Source organism: Sciurus carolinensis, chromosome 4 (genome assembly GCF_902686445.1).
Source record: "Sciurus carolinensis chromosome 4, mSciCar1.2, whole genome shotgun sequence".
Taxonomy (NCBI): Eukaryota; Metazoa; Chordata; class Mammalia; order Rodentia; family Sciuridae; genus Sciurus; species Sciurus carolinensis.
This window is the reverse complement of record NC_062216.1, coordinates 78,656-95,657: the sequence shown is the minus strand read 5'-3', so window position 1 is coordinate 95,657 and position 17,002 is coordinate 78,656. Positions and strand designations below refer to the sequence as shown.

Below are 17,002 nucleotides of genomic sequence, written 5' to 3'. Positions count from 1 at the left end.
CTCAGCACCACATAAAAATAAATAAATAAAATAAAGATATTGAAACAAATGACATGAAAGAGAGGTTGACAGGGTAGAAGGGGAGGTCAGCAACTAAGGTGACCATCAGGAAAACTGGACTAAGATGCATGTCCAAACTCATGGCTTTGGACCTGGAGTAGGTGGCCAGGACAGCCAAGAGAAGAAAGGAAGCTGTGGGAACCAAGATGTCAGCACAAGGCCAGTGGCCATGAGTCCCAGGAGTGGACACTGAGACCAGGAGCAGTGGCAGGGCTATGGTGAAGAAAACACCTGCTCCCTGCAGACCCTGACTACCTGTGAGCAGGTAGAGCAGGAGCTGAGGGAGGATGTGGAGGACTCTGTGCCTCCTCTTCTATGCTTTTGGGATTACATGACTTTTCTGTTGTTCATTTACAATAAGCAGATATTGCTTTATAATTGACAAAACCCACAAATCTGGGGGAGAAAATAGTAAAATGAAGCTGGGGACAAGAGTGTGCAATCCAAAGAAAATCAATAACTAAAAAAAGCAATGACCATGCACACTCACTACACACACACACACACACACACACACATCAGCAAATACTGCCTGGAATGCTATTTGCTGAGTGTGACATACAAACTTTTTACATCATTTACTTACATTTTGCTTTCTAGTCACCAAAGGAAACAGGTAAGCAAGGTCAGGTGGGCTTTATCAAACCAGTAGCAATAGTGCAAAGACCCCTGGAGGACGGTGCTTGACAGCAGAGGCATTTACTAAAGACGCAAGCAGACACAGGATGGCCTGGGGGTCCAGTTCCTACTGCCCATGCATTCCCACCCTATGAATTCCCACAACTGTGTTTACAGTACTCAGCTATCTTGGGAACTATGACTGAAGGTAATGTGTGGAGCTCTAAATTCACAATAACCCCCATGGCTATTCCTACAGAGAACCAAGCGTAACCATGATAAACCTTGAACATTTGTGTTTGGATAGGAAATAGAATATCTAACGAGGTTTAAAAAGAAAATGTGCTAAGAGTTAACACGATGAGGTAAAGGGCAAGACCCAGAGCACCAGGTGGCACCTGGGTGGAATGCATCAGTCTGCAGGGCAGAGAGGCCTGTACACGTCCCCAGCAGTGCCCGCAGGGAGGAGACCCTGGAGATCTGCTGGGCGGGGAAGAGTTCTGAGACATGCTCCTGCAGTGCTTCCTCTACACAGATGGTGCCATCCCCACCAACAAGGTCACCTGTGCAATGGAGAACAGGAGCCAAAACCTTGGTGTGCTCACCTGGTCGGCTTGCCACCTTCCAGCTTTGCTGACTCTGTCAGCAGCATGTACAGTCTGGTGAGAGCCCACCACTTCCAACAGGACTGGGCCACTGGACCAGGCTGGCTGTCTCCTCCCCCACCTGTACACCACCGGGCTGCCTAATCCTGCATCTGTGGCAAGAGGGTATGAGGTGAGCCCCTGTGCATCAAGCTGTGCGCTGCAGAAACACACTTCCTAAGTTCTAATGGACAACATCTACTCAATGAGGAACCAAGTATTCAGAACAGGGCTTAACTCTGCCCCACCATCATGACCCTGGCAGTATTACAAATGTCACCTGAAAGAGCACCTTTAGGTTTGGAGTAGGAGCTGAATGAATGCATTATTTCTTACCTATTTTCTCAGAACTTTCAATCTTAAAATGAGGTAAGAATAAGCAGGGGACAGGGAAAGGTCTATTTTTCATGCCCATTTATGAAAAAGAACATTAACAAAGTTAGAGTCTCAATTACTTACGCCATTTTTTACTATGGTGACAGTTTTAGCTTTAGAATGCTCACCCCACCTCAAAGAATTAAAAGGGCTGTTTCCCAAACACAGGTGGAGGAAGAGGGGGTGTTTTATGAAGCCACTCACACTGGGGTTATTTAGAGCTCCATGATCTTTACAATTGAGGTTGAAAGGTAGCAGCTTTGTCCTTCTGGGGAAGCAGGAAGAACTGGACCCCTTCTGCAATCCAGGGTCACACCTGGCCCTGCAGAAGTCTGGATCCTGTTCTGGTAGGAAGACAGGGAAGAAAGGCAAAGTGGGAGGGAAGGGTCCTGAGGCTCCTGAGGCAACTGGAGGGGTGTGGGAGAGAGAGCATGAGCCCCTCCACGCTGCCCAGAGCAGGCAGTCAGGCTGCTGTGGAGCATCTCTCTTCTGCTGCAAACACACAGTCCCTTTGCCCCAAGCAGGGACACATCTTCAGTGTGCCAAGGAGTTAAACACATCTGCAAATGAGTTTGAAAGGGGTGGAAGAGTGGTAAGTGTGCTGGGAAGCAGGGAGAGGAAGGGTCCCAGAGAACTACCAACACGTCTGGGTTGAATTCTCCAATTCTATGCGTACATGAGAAAAGTTAATTCTCAGACACTAAAAACATGTTTGGGATGATGGGGAAAAGAACACATAAGACGAAAACATAAGAAGAAAATAAATCCTTTGATACAGAACTGGCAGAACATGGTGTTTCAGTGACGGTTTTTTTTAAACTGCATTTTGTGACCTGTTTCCCTATCCTAAAATTGTGACTTAAGGAATCTCTATGCTTAACAATGGCCATCTGGGGGAAACACAAGACACCTTTTAAATAACTTGCTATAAAAACTATAAGACAATATAAAAATCACCAGGAAATTCACAACTGTCTAACATTAATTATCCAACACCAACAGCATAGATAACTGTCAACCTCAATAGATTTTCCAACATCAATATTAAATAAAACACCGACTGGCAGAGAAATGCCACAACATAAACTCAAAACAAGTTTTATGTATTACCTTCAGTATAACTGAAGTATAAAATTAATTCCTGCTTCAAATATGCAAAAACCAATCTCTGGTCTAAAAGTACTAAACTTAAACAGAGGGACCATCACACACATAGTTGATAAACTACAAATGCCAAATGAGAACACACAATAAAATTGAAGCCTAGACCCAGATGCTCCAGAGGACAAGGGTTCATGACCTTCCAAGCCTCCATATTCTCAACCAGCCCAGATCAGAGATGGTGAGGGACGACCCCAGGTCATCTACCTGCTCCCGTGTCCAGATCATCTCACACCTTCACCGGGGCACAGGGCCTCACAGACCAGCCACAAGCCCAGCATCCCCGCACCTCATGCTCTAGTCAGTGAGGCACAGGCAGCCGCAGTCCACATGACCCAGGGCCACTTAATGAAGTGCAGGGGTGCGTCTCATCTACCACCAGCTGGAATGCAGATGTGGCAGGGAGCACTCCCTGTGGGACTGAGCAGATCAGACACAGTGGGTAACACACCCTCTGGGCTGGTGCAGACGGGTTGAACTCCAGGATAGCAGAGCAATGGCAGAGAACGCCACTCGGCCCCTGGTGATATCATGAGCAAAGTCACTGCATCAACTCAAGTTGCCAGAGAGAAAAACAGACTTTTTTCTCGTACAAGTCACTATTACTATGTCCTTTACACTTGCTGCCAATCTGTATCTTTTACTTTCCTCAGACCTCAGTTATACTGTGAGGTTAATAATAAATTTTCTTCTCAGATTATTGTGAGTATTTAGTGTTTAAAATAGTAAGAAAAAAGAGCATCCAGGTGTAGAAATCGGGCTATCTGCCAGGCTCATTCTTCAACTAAATAAGCCATTTCCTCACATCAGTCGCCTGTGTGGACACTTCCCAGCAAGAGTACAAGTTACCAAGCTCTGCAGTGACCTGAAAAGCAAGTCCAACCACAAGGCCAAGAGGCAGAAGTGGGGCCCTGCTGCCGAGACTCACACGTCATGGCTGAGGGTGCACTGGCTGCTGTCTCTTCCCAGCTCTGGACTGCAGGACTCGCATCTTTTCCAGCCATCTTCAGTTTTAATCCAACTCCACCCAGGAGATCTCCAGTCCTGACCCAGAAATGGCATGGTTCGCCTATAAAAAAAATCAGTGTAAATTAAAGTATAAATATATGTTAATAAGTAACCAAAATTTCATTTAGAACATTTGTTCACTGAATCTGAAGAACAAAACACTCAACACCTAAATGTTGCCAGGTCATGTGGGATAAACTAGTGAGGATAGCATAGTACCTTGAAGGCTCTACAATGACGCAATGGGGCACGATAGATGGATTTTCCAGCTCAGAGGTGACACAGGCTTACACCCACAGCAGCAGCAAGTCAGGAATATCATTCCAAACCATGCACTGGCTGCAGTCAGAGGCAACACAGCCTGAAACTCTTCATGTCTACCACCTCAAGGTGGATCAGTCTGGGTGAGTTTGGCATAGGTGGGAGTGGAGAGTGGCCAGAGTGGAATAAGAAGTTACAATGGACCGATGAGGCAAAGAAGCCGGGCTTCACTGAGGGCAATGAGGAACAAGTGATAAGATGGAATCTGAGCCTCAGAGGGCTCAGGTGTATGCTGTGGAGAACAGTGGGATGTGGGGAGGGGACAGACAGGAGGCCTCCAAGTGCTGGCCTTCAGAGGGATAGAAGAAAGAGACTGCAGCAACGCTGAGGGGTCATAGTCATAAGCACCTGAGGATGGGTGGCTGTGTGGGGAAGGAGCCAAAGATGACGTCCAGATTCAGAGCTGAATGTGGCTCTGAGATAAGGTCACAGAGAGCAGCGGGCTGGGAAGTGGAGGAATGGAGCTAAGACACTGATCTCAGTTCCAGACATGCTGTTAACTAGAATATAGGAATAAAAATTATGTCTTAAAAAATGACACAATAGATATTATCCCCTCTGTGAAGCTTACAATTTGATGAGAGTGAGACCTGAAATACCAGCTCTGCCACTGACTCAAATTCCCTTTCTGTTGATCAGTGGATTTCAAATACTGCTATGCATTAACATCAGTCTGGGAAGTGCTTGGCCCTCTCTCAGACCAGTTCACTATGAGTACCTGGGGGTGATGGCTAGGAGTAAGTAGCTTTTAAAGGTCCAGGGGTGATTCTCTGCCAGATATAGGGCTAGGAACTACTTTAGACATTTGCGCTGGGGATCTGAAACACCACCTCCCCACAAAGTCTTCCCTAACCATTTGGGAACACTGCTCCCTTTGACTGCCTCTCCCCATCCCACCAGTCTCTGCATCACCTAGTGTCTATATCCCAACAAGTGTTGTCTAAAATTACTCATGTATTCACTATATTTTCCTAAAATAGAATGAGGTCTTGTTTAGCTCTGTATCCCAATTACCCTGAATAATGCCAGGCACAAGGCAAGAGCTCAGTAAATAGCTATTTATTGAATGAATGAATAGATCATTCATTCATAAAAAAGTTAGGTTAGAGAGAAATACAAGAAAATCTCCAGCATTCAGAGCAACTGAAGTTATGGAAATAACATTGTAGAGCAGGCAGTGTAGACATCAAGACCACCAAGAGAGGACCCAAGAAACACCAACAGGTGAGGGATAAGAGGCTGAGAGGAGTCAAGAGGTAAACTCAAGAAAGAGTCAGAGGGTATGGGAAGGGCAGGAAGTCAACAGAAGATGTATTTTTAAGAAAGACACAATTAACAGAGAAGAAAACATTGTAAAGAAGCCAAATGTGATAGATGCTCAAAAGCAAACATTTGTCCAGTCAATCTAGAGTTTGCTAGTGATCCATAACATCAAGATATAGGCCAGAGAACACCCCCAAAAGAGACAGAAGGACTCTGAAGAAGCAATGCCTACTTTACGTGACAACTTCAGTGTCATCAAATACACTCTACAGAAGCAACCCTGTTTGACCATCTCTGATAAATGCCAAAGTACTTCTCAATATCACAATGGAACTGTGGATTCAGAAGAAAATCCAGTGGTGACCCTGAAAAATATTACTAGTGACCATAGAAAGGGTCACTTCATGACAAACACTTGCCACTGACTAAATGCTATAGTAATGGGTGTTCATGCCCTTAAGGTATACCATTCAACTGAGGAACTAAAAAAACAAAAACATACACACACGCACACACATGTAATATAAAGTATATGCTTACCTGTATATACACATGTGATCTTATAACATGAAAAACAGGAATGGTAAAGAGGGAAAAAGAGGGAATAATCAAATAACTAAAACAAATTTAACTATGGAAAACAGTAGTGACTAGAGACAAGACAGGTGAGCCAGCGAGGATCCAGGGAGGACAAGGGCTCAGCCTTCAAGCCTGGTTGATTTCACATGAATGGAGAGGCAAGGAAAAAAGTGTGTCACAGGAATGGTGAGGAGAAGTGTAAGACCAGATTACATGTAACACATCTAAGAGAATTCTAAGGGTCCAAAGGCTGTTCTCTAGGTAACTATGTTTTTGAGCAATGTGTTAAGGTGAGCAGTATTGTTTAGAGAATGATAACTTTCTAGGGTTGTAGGATAGATATAAAGGGAGAAGGCAAACAGGTAAAAGAGCTCCACAGGCCATAGATTCTTGAGTCCTGTGCAGACCTGTGTCCTCAAGTTAATGAATTTAATGTGTAGGCTATGCTTACTCCCCATTGAGTATGCTTATTTTCTGGCTTCAAAAACGATCATAACACTTATGTAAATAGCCAATGTTGGCTGGAGATGTGGCACAGTGTTAAGAACCTTGACTGGCATGTGTGAGGCCCTGGGTTCTATCTCCAGCAAAACACACAAAGAGCCAATGTGCTGTTTCCAATAAAATAACACTTTTTTAAAAACAAATCTACACATATTACAATTCATTTTGACTATAACAACTTGGTAATTAATATGATTCAGTCTGAATTTTTCAGCAGCTAAGTGATTTCTCTTTATTATTTATTTATTTATTTATTTGGATTGGTCAATAGTGCGATGCAGCTAATGGACCATGGAAATAACCAGCCCATGCCCCAGATTTTCAACAGAGGAAGAGATTTGCTCTTCAGTAGATGGGTGTATTTCATAGGACTTGTAATGGTAAAATCTTTGGATTACCCTGAGTTTTATTTTAAATTTATAGTTTATGGACTAAGCAGATTAAAAAACAGTAACAAAAAGTAAGTAAGTAACTGGGTAAATGCAAAAAAGAGAAGTTGCAAATTAAAAGGCCCATATCTCAATATACTCCCAAACTGAGCATTCGATTTTTGCAAATTAGAAAACAGTGCTGCTTAATTTTTAGAATGACACCCTACAACTTTGTACAGCTAAAACATGTGAATTGCTAGAGCATTATAAGTTTATGTAATTAAAATTATCTTTGAGAACTTACAAATTCAAAAATTAAAACTAGAAATTATTTCTGAAAATTAATACACATGTGAGAGCAACTACTCAGTCTACTCAGTTGTGACACCGCTTGTAAAGCATACAATCTTTAAGCACATCCTATGCTAACTATGTCAGAGAGCATATGTGGCTGGGAAATTTTAAACCTCCACCTTACTTTCTGTTTTATATGGCAAGATAAGAGGATGGAGTATAGCAAAACAGGACTTTTATAAAGTTCATATCCTAATGGAAATTCTTTGCATGAAAAAATATGACTTATCAAGAAATGTTTTTTCCTCTATCAGCATACATTTTCCTAACTGGTAAGACTAATGATGATAACATGTACCAGAGATTAGTATGGGGTAGACATTAATCTAAACAATTACAGGCATTACCTCATTTTGTCATCATACTACCCAACAAGGTAGGAAATATTCTCACTTTACAGGTGTAATTCTCTTTTGTAGATGAGAACATTGAAGCAGAGAGTTTGGTAGAAAACAGGATCCAAAATTAGGGGCTCTAGCTCCAGAATGCATGCTCTCAGCTACTATATTTATAAAGCAGTCCCTGAAAACCCTAGTAAGAGATGCCATATATTTACAAGATTTTTTTTTACTTTATGTGACATGTCACCAACATGATCTAAGTAATGATTGATTTAAATAAAACTGCACTAAGACAAGGAAAAACAAAAACCTAATACATTTTATCAGGTCACATGTGTTTTGCTATTTAAGTTAGATGGAAAATGGAATAATTAGTACTTAATGCAGCTATTAAGTTGAGCTTGAAAAACAATAAAAGCTGTTAAGCAAGAGCTCTACATAGTATACACAAGAAACACAAAATAGCAAGGTAGTTGCTATTCAAATTCAGAAAAAGAAGTTAGTATAGAAATCTATTTCCCCCTTCTTATTTTTCATTGTTCTGAAATAAGAAAGAATAACTGGTCTTCAATTTGATACGTATTTGATTTTTTCTTTATTGTTTTTTCTTACAATATTTCCAAATAACTTAAGATCAAACACTTTGGGGTCAAACGTTGGTTTGTAAGTGTGAGCAAATTTGATCCAGAGAGTACATCAAAAAATTGCAAATTAGAAGCTGAGTCAAAAGTGGGACTTATTCCAAGAAGGTCTGACAGATAATCACAGATACTTCATAGAAAAGGAAAACATGCAAAGAAGAGGGAGAAAACTGTATGAAAAAGAAGGGAAAACAGGTCTTTTCTGATTAGATAGTAAAGACTGGGAACAGGCAAAAAGATGGAATCTAGTTGAAGAAAGATCAAAATGAGCTGTGAGGGGAATACACAATTCTCAAGTATCACCTGCAAGAATAAAAGCAGGCAGGTACACAGTGGCCTAGAAGAGAACGGGGTCATTCCCAGACAGATGTCACAGGGAAGGTGCACAGGAACTCACAGAGAACAAGGAGAGCCTAGGTCTGGAGAGCAGCCTCTGGGTGCTGAAGAAAGCAGACCAAGCAAGGACCTGGCAGAGAACGACTTCGAGCTAAGTGAGCATCTGTGGCAGGGCAGTTACAGGCAGGCTCTGCAGAGCACCGCCCCAGCAGCGGGACAAGGTTCCTGGATCACCTGGTGGTCCCCTCCCCACTGGCAGGCCCCACAACCCCTCCCATCTAGCGGTCCTCTCCCCTCTGGAGGGCCCCACAACCCCTCTCCACCTGCCTTTCCCCTGTCCACTGGCAACCCCCACGACCCCTACCCACCTGATGGTCCCCTCTTGCTCCCCACGACCCCTGCTCACCTGGCGGTCCCCTCCCCACCGGGCGGGCCCCATGGCCCCTGTCAACCTGGCAGTCCCCTTCCCGTGGCGGTCCCCTGACCACCTGGAAGTCCCTTCCCTTCTGGCGGGCCCCCACAACCCCTGCCCACCTGGCGGTCCCCTCCACACCTGGAGGGCCCCACGACGCCTGCCCACCTGGTGGTGCCCTCCCCACCTGGCTGACCCCTCCGCACTGGCCGTCCCATGCCCACCTGGCAGTCCTCTCCCCTCTGCGGGCCCCCGCAACCCCTGCCAACGGCGGTCCCCTCCCACCTGGCGGACCCACCGACGCTACAGCCTCTCTACGCACCCACAGCGTCGCGTCCGAGAATATTGCCGGAAGTCGCCGGCCGCCACCGCCTCCACGGGAAGCCCCGCCCCCGGCCGCGCTGATTGGCTGTCGCGGCTCGGAGCCGTGTTGCTATGGCTTCTGGCCCGCGCGCGCGTGCGCAGTGAGCGCCGCCTGGCCCGCGCGTGCGGGGGCGCCGCAGAAGCTGCCCTTTGATCCGGCAGACGGGGCGGGGCACGGGGCGGGGCATGGGGCGGGGCCGTAGGCGTCTGCGGGGCCCTCACCGCAGGGTGCGGTACCGTGTCTCGACCTTCCCAGGTGAGCACCGGTGCCGGCCGGCAGCCACTGCCAGGAAGCGAGCGAGCTTCAGCGCCCCGACGCTCGGCGTACGCGGGTGTGTGTGCGTGTGCGAGCGGCGAGCAAAATACCTGAAAGTGCCTCGTGCGTTACAAGCAAACGTGCACGTTCAATTTTAGTGTCTTCCCTTTCAGAATGAGTTTTTGTATATGGAACACATTACCGGCAGGTAAGTATTCTATTTGAAAATAGTCATTTCTGATGTGCTTATTCTAATAGTGATTTTGGTTACTTTAAAAGCAATGTAGACCTGATCATGGGCCGAACTAGGCAGTAGTGCTGCCCTTCTCCTTTGTCCCTTGCTTCTAAACAGTGCCCATCGACTGTATTTTTTCTTGTTTGTTCAACTAGTGTAAGTGTATTTGCAAGTAAATCTCTATAGTTGGGACTGTTGGGTCAAGGTTAACTGCTGGTAGATAGCAAGCCAGATCTGCTACTACAATGGGGCGGTTTCAACAGAGATGATCCTTAGCTTGCCACAGCTCATCCTGATAAACCCATGTAAATTTAAAATGTTGTAACCCAGAAATGCATTTAATACACTTAACCCACCAAATGTCATGACAGTGCAGCCCACCTTAGATATGCTCAGAACATTTACAACAGCTCAGTCAGGCACAGCTATCCCAAACCTTACTGTATAATAAAGGGTTGACTGTCTCATGTGATTTATCAACTAGTGTATGGAAATGAGGAACAGAAGAATCAAATGGTTGCACTTTCACACCACACTGAAGTCAAATGTCATGTAAGTACGATCTTGTAAGTCAGGGACCATCCGTGTATATGTTAACCTAATTTGCTAGCATCCACACAATTCCATATGAAGGAATTCTGCTGGCTGTATTGAGGAGCCAAATAATTTGAGGAGCTCACAAAATAATTATAGTCTATAAAATAACACCAGAAGTACAAGAACCCACACTATAACAACAGAACCCACAAAGCAACAGTAGCCTGCCAGAGTAATAGCAGGAACACAGTAATATCAAGAGCCCACAGAGCAACAGCAGATACCTATAGAATAACCCTGGGAACCCCCAGAAGTGGTTCAGACAGGTTCAAATGGACTACATCCATTGAGTACTTTGCTACAATACTTGTCTGCCCTGTGAAGATTAATGTGTTTGGTCCCCCCCCCCGGAATGTCACCAAAGGATAGAGCGAAAGTACTCATAGAAGCAAGAAAAAGTTCTCTAAACTTGTGGTGCCACTGGGGTCTTGGAGAAGTGGCCCAGGTAAAAGGCCTCTGCATGGGGACATGGTGAGCAGAAAGGAGATGCCCTCTTACCACATGTTTTTGGGCATTTGACTCATTTAATACATTTACATACTTGGGGAAAATACTTCTTTTTTCTTTAAGCAATCTAATCCTAATGGTATACAAGGAGTTGGAGAAATTTAAACTTTGTGTGCTGCGCTTGCCACCACAATGTCTCTTGGCAGTGAGCAGGTGGTCTCTGGGTACAGGCACCTAGTGGTCCATGCCTCCCTGAGCTCGGTGTGCTGGCCTTTCTTGTGCACACAGTCTGTGCACCCCAGCCCATGGAACTACCTGGACTTCATCCCCTACAGGTTCAGGAAATCACTCATTGGAATCACTCTTTGGAACACAGAGCATAGTATGTGTGGTGGGGTCTTTGTGCAATGTGTAAAGACCACTTCATTCCATGCAGCAATAATACTGAATAGTATGTGTGAGTTACTGAATTCAGTGTTCAATTCCCAGCACCCCCACCCCCACCAAAAAGAAAGAAAAAAAAAAAGGAAGGAAAGGAAAAAGAACTAAATCATCACCTGTGCCAGTACAAAGCAAGAATCCTTGATCTTTGGTAGCTCTACCCTATGCAACATGGGTGGCAATACTTGGTGAGAAAGCAGGCAGTGAGCACCATGAGTGCACAGATGTGCAGGGGGCCATGCAGCCACAGCTGCTCTCTGGAAGGGCTGGAAGTGGTATAGTCTATGGGCTCAGACACCAGTGGGCAGCCAGGCTGAGGCCAAAGACAGGAGACGGCTGGGGTAAGCATGCCATTGCTTATATTTTTCAGTTCTCTTGGTTAGAATTGGATTTCAGGTCTGTACACCTAGGTGCCTGGTAATTGTCCCACATGGAGTGTGTCTGATTGGAACAGAAAGTCTGATATGAAAACCCCATGGCCACCCACTGCAGTTCACTCCTACTCTGATGTCCAGACCTTAGTGTGACTCCACTTTCAGCTCCCTGTCCCCATGCACAGCATGAGCAAGGAAAACAGGTGGAACCAATATCTGCATTTCATAGGTTGCACCTTCTGAGCACGTTTCCCACCTGCAGGTGTGAGAGGCACACACAGCAGCCAGAAAGAGGGTACAGGTGGGACCAGGCTTTGTGCTTCAGGCCTGTTGGCCTGTCCTTCCTGCAAAGCACCTCACTGACCAGCTGTGACAAGTGCACCTCTTGCTCCCACCCTTCTGGGGAGTATTGTCCTTATTGCTCACTAGACCATTATGGCATCTATGATTTCCTTCAGTTATTTAAATCTTAGCTCACCCATGCCCTTTACTTAAAAAAAAAATCTCAGTTTCCCAAAAAACTGAGTTTTTTCTTCAAAAAACTGAAAGCTTTTTGAAGGAAGGCGAAAGTCTTTCAGGAGCCATGAAAGCCTGTCTCTAACTGTGGGAAAGGCAGGAGAGAGATGCAGTAGACAGGCTGCTAATCCCAGATGTAAATGCTGGATCCACACAACTCAAGTGCTCCTGACATGCTGGATCAAGTCCAGACTTTGAAGTCACATCAAATGTGGCATCAATGTTAGTTCATTGAATTTATATTATTTCCAGGGTGACATGCTTCTCTTGCTTTAATATTGCTTTACATGAGATCCAGGTGATGAAATAAATGAGCAGTAGGTTAGGACTGAAAGGGACCTTTTCCATGGAGCCTAAGGCTCCTGGCAGACAAAGCTTGCACATTCACAGTGCCAGGCAGTGAGCATGGGGCCAGCAGGGCCCCACCCTGAGCCAGGTCCTGACTTCACACCTGACTTTCTTCCCAATAGGCGGATGGCATCTGACCCTGTGGCCATGGAGCCTGAAATCCTAGAACCCTCTCCCTGGACCCTCAGATGCTTGGCCACTTTTGGTGTAGGTGTCCTCCTCAGTCATCTGACACAGCAGGACCTCCAGAGGCTGGGTTGGCCCTGGGACTGCCTCTGGCTCCCTGGTCTGCTGCTTCATGGGGTTGACCAACCTCCTCCTACTGAGAGGATCATGAAGCTCCAGGATCTGGGGGCAAATGAGCAAACACATTGAAGGGAACTTGGGTGTGTGTGGCAGGGGAGGGCGCAGGTAGCAGAGGGGCTCTGGTAGGAGACCAGCCACCTGCAGGAAGGGGCCATGAGTTGCTGACCATGTAGACAGAGAGTAGGTGAGGAGGCCACACCATCAGTTAGACCTGGGAGCTGTGTGGTGCAGGGAGCTAGGAGAAAAAAATCAAACACAGAATCTGGCCACCCATCTATAGATGAACTGCAGAGATGTGGCAGAGGCGAGTTGGGGTTGTCTTCATGGAGAGCAAAGGCCATGAGGCACTGTGGAGTTCTGGAAAAGCAGGGCTATCTCAGTTCATTCAGGCTGCAGTAGCAAGCACCACAGACTGGGTGGCTTATCAGCCACAGAGGTACATTGCTCACTCTCCACGGTGAAAGTCCACAGTGGACTGGGTATCTGCTAAAGTCTATTTCCTGGTTCCCAGATGGCACCTTTTTGCTGTGTCCTCACATGGTGAAGGTTCAATGAATGAGTCTTGGGGACACAACATTCAGTCCATGGGGATGGCCAGGTACCCGACTGGGTTGTGTCCAGTGGTGTGCTGGTGAGCCAGCCCTTTAGAAGAGGGTCAGGGTGTGCACAGTCCATATTTGTAGTGTTTCTAACTTGCATGTTGTGTATTCTCCAGCCATGAGCAATTTCTAGTGACCCAGCTGAGGATCCAGAACCACTTTGAGCAGCGTACACCATAGGCCTCCTGCAACAAACTGACAACTGTTGGTGTTTCCATTTTTTCATAAGCCTTCACCCTAGCCATTTTGGCAGGAGTGTTCCCAAGTGCAAGAGTGTCCAGTAGTGGGATTTTCCAAGCTACTGGTCAGGGACACAGCTGTATAAATGATGACCACCTGCCACAGAGCCTGTCCCAAGGGCTTCACCTGCGAGCCTAATAAATCATAGGTGGCAGGACAGTAGGTCAAGCCATATGGGACTTCCCAGTCAGTTTTGTCAGCAGAAGTTTATTTTTGATGGAATTTTAAAAACCAGACTCAACAGGAAGGCAGCATTTTTACTGTATCTGGGTTGTAGTAATAAACATTATGATAATCTGCTACATGACTTTGGAAAATTTACTTCTGGTTTGGTTTTGAGTAATAAAATGATAACATGTTTAATGGCCACACTAAACAGTCTTCCAATAACTTTTGGGAGAAAAAGGAGTTAAGGTAGAGTCAATTAGCAGAGGTCCTTATGACATTAGAAACTGAATGGGAGAAGTTGTCAACACAAATGAGTCATGGCTCTTGGGAGTAACGATGTGTAAGGCACACATGGAAAAGATACAGTCAGAACACAGAAACTTAGCTTCTACGCTTGGATGAAGCTTCAGCTGCATCTAAGGCTATGGTAGCATGACAGAAAGAGAGAATTTAAGCCAGGGTCCTGACCCTATCTTCAGAACCAAGTTGGCTGAAGCCCACAGTGTCCTGGAGAATGAGTCTATATGAGAACTTATTTCATTGTATAAAGGACCCAACCTAGTAACTGCCTCTTCCTTTCCCTTTCTTCAGCCCACTCTTAGGTGTTGTGGTCCACCTCCGTGTGTGAGTGAAGTCAGAATGGCACAAAGTCAGCAAGGTTGCCTCTTGTTTCTCCAAATTGTCTTGTCTTTACTCCAACATAGAACCCCAGGCAATATGAGTGAACCAAGTTAGCAGTGAGCAGGGCGTTGCTGAAGGTCTCCCATTTGGCTGCTCTGTTGAAAGCATTCTTCCTGGAAGAACTTCTGTACTGTTTCCCAGTGAGATGGAGTGAAAAATGTCAAAAGTCAGAGCAAGGAACATCATCAAGTTAGGAAACCAAAGCCAGCTGCATGTTTTATAGATACCCTGGAAGAACTCTGAGGCAAACCAACCCAAGGAAGAAACTGAGGAGGTTGACTCATCCCTGAGATCAGAGAGGTTAACTGGACAACTCAGTTGAGTAGCCACTAAGGAGACAGTATTGCCAGCAGCAGCTCCATGCAGAGTGCTGTGCTCCCTGGTGCAGACGCTGTCTCCTGGAGATGCAGGTGCTTAAGGTACACGTGGAAAAGAAATCAGAATACAGAAGCTTCGCTTCCACATTCAGATGGCCTCAGCTCTGTCAAAGGCTGTGGTAGCAAGATAGAAAGGGGGTATAAGAAGTCAACCAACAAGTATGAGGAACTTTTGTAGGAGAAACAATTTGAGGAATGACCTGAAATTACCACAAATGTGTGTGTGTGCCTTGAAGAGCAAGGCAAATCATGGTTTCCTGATGGGCGGTCCCAAAGCTCCATTGCCATCTGGGTGGTCATTTCCACACTGTATAAATAGCTATTCAGTGTCTTTGAGACCCACTGGAAGCAGCCTAAAATGTTACCATTATTAGAGTCCCTGGAAAAGGACTCTGACTCTTCGTAACTGATGGTATCTTGTGTTTCATGGCAAATTTACACTAGAGAATTCCATTGCTTACATGATACATGTCTTAGGAAAATCTAAAATAATAATAGCTAATCCAGATGTTTATTTCTCTTTCACATAAAAGAAATTCAGAAAATGTAGTCTGAATATTGGTAGGCCTAAAGCATGATGGGTCCAGATACTCATCAGGCTCCCAGATCTCTGACATATGTGGTCTCCATCCTTAAGGTCAGCTCGGCCCCAAGACCATTGTTGGAGCTCCAGACATTATATCCACATTCCAGGCAAAAGAGGGAGGAGGAAGGGGAGAAGGGCATCTTTCCTCACTCTTAAATAGAGTTTCTGAAAGTGTTACACCACCATTTAGATCTCAATTGTGCTTATACCCAGCTGCAAAAAGGGAGTGATGTATGCCAACAGATGCACAGTAAGTCCAAGGAGGAGCGGAGAGAGGAAAGGGCAGAACAAGTGTTTGAAGAAACAGTGGTCTAAACTTCTAAAATGTGAAGGAAAACTAATCTACTCATCCAAGAAGCTCAACACAACCACATTTTATCCCCCAGTGGGATGAACTCAAGAGATTCACACCTAGACACATCATAACTAAACTGTTGAAAGCCAAAACACAATCTTGGAAACAATGAGAATGGCTGCAAGGGTGAGGCTGTAGGAGGGAGCTCAGCAGGCTTGGCAGCGGGTTTCTTACCAAAAACCATGCAGGCCAGAGACACTGAGAGATGCATCCACACTGCCCATGGCAGAAGTCAGTGAAGTTGTATTTCCAGCAGAATTAATCTTCAAACGTGAAGAGATGAGACACTCCCACATAAACAGAAAATTAGAGAATTCATTGCTAGTAAATCTCTCCTAAAAGAATACTAGGGAGGCCTTAGGGCTGTCTTGAGAGGACACCAGACTTGGCTCAGAGACACATGGAAAATGAGCATACAATGCAGTTGACCATATAGGTAAATATAAAAGGCAGTATGAGGGTACTTGGTGGGTATGACTCTCTTGTCCAGTTATCAGAAGACAAGAGAGACTTCCCAGACACACGATGAGGTAGGCTCTTTGGGAAAAAGGAGAATAGTAGTAATAAAGTGGTGGTTGCATCTGCTGGGTGACCACTGTGTGCTCAGGCTGCTGGAGTTGTTCACGGGCACTGTTAGTGACTAGATTCCTCTGGCCATGTGGAAGCAGGTTTGTCAGTCCAGCTGTTGGCAGTTTAGCTATAGCTAAACTTTTTCTTTTACACCTCTCCATTTTTGGCAAATCACACCATTTAACTCATGTTTAGGGCCTACTTAAAGAAAGGAAGCAAAAAAAAATTGGCTCTGCCCAGGGTGTAGATGTTCAATCCACTTTGCATAAGTTTATTCTCCAACCTTCTAGCAGAGAGCCATGCAGAGAGAGAGCAATAATAACATAACTTGGGGGTCTCCTAAAGGCCACCTTAAAATGGATTGATAGCAACTAAAAATCTTCGACTTATCAGTGAATAATGATGTATACTTGTGACGATGTTAAAAGACAAAGAAATGGAGGGACCATAAGTTTTTTCTTCAATTAGACTCCAGATGGGCATTCACTGGTGCCAGGAGTGGGTGTCTATATCTCACCCAAGCACTGGGAGATTTCCCTTTTGAATTGCCAGGTT

At 45.3% G+C, this 17,002-nt stretch overlaps 1 protein-coding gene, 1 long non-coding RNA gene and 1 pseudogene across 9 annotated transcripts in view; 2 read left to right on the top strand and 1 right to left on the bottom strand.

Moving 5' to 3' along the window:
- Nucleotides 1-9,366, bottom strand: part of Fbxo25 (F-box protein 25) — a 49,609-nt gene extending 40,243 nt beyond the window's left edge. For 5 of the 8 annotated variants that reach the window (XR_007108380.1, XM_047550312.1, XM_047550317.1 and 2 more), the window contains exons 1-2: nucleotides 9,274-9,336; nucleotides 3,787-3,927 (exon numbers count right to left, since the gene is read on the bottom strand). Coding sequence is in view for 7 of the 8 variants with exons in the window: in XM_047550312.1 (XP_047406268.1) it covers nucleotides 3,787-3,920 (134 nt within the window). In the remaining variant the exon portion in view is untranslated. Of the gene's footprint in view, nucleotides 1-3,786; nucleotides 3,928-9,212 lie in introns of all 8 variants that reach the window. The other 3 variants (XM_047550313.1, XM_047550315.1, XM_047550314.1) reach the window with 3 other exon arrangements.
- Nucleotides 9,367-9,601: 235 nt separating this feature from the next.
- On the top strand, nucleotides 9,602-13,957 carry LOC124983719 (uncharacterized). The gene is made up of 4 exons (XR_007108488.1): nucleotides 9,602-9,815; nucleotides 10,327-10,394; nucleotides 12,688-12,772; nucleotides 13,587-13,957. It is a non-coding gene; the product is annotated as an uncharacterized LOC124983719 (long non-coding RNA).
- A 2,445-nt stretch (nucleotides 13,958-16,402) lies between these two features.
- The window catches only part of LOC124982207 (ADP/ATP translocase 2-like), a 52,825-nt pseudogene continuing 52,225 nt past the window's right edge, over nucleotides 16,403-17,002 (top strand).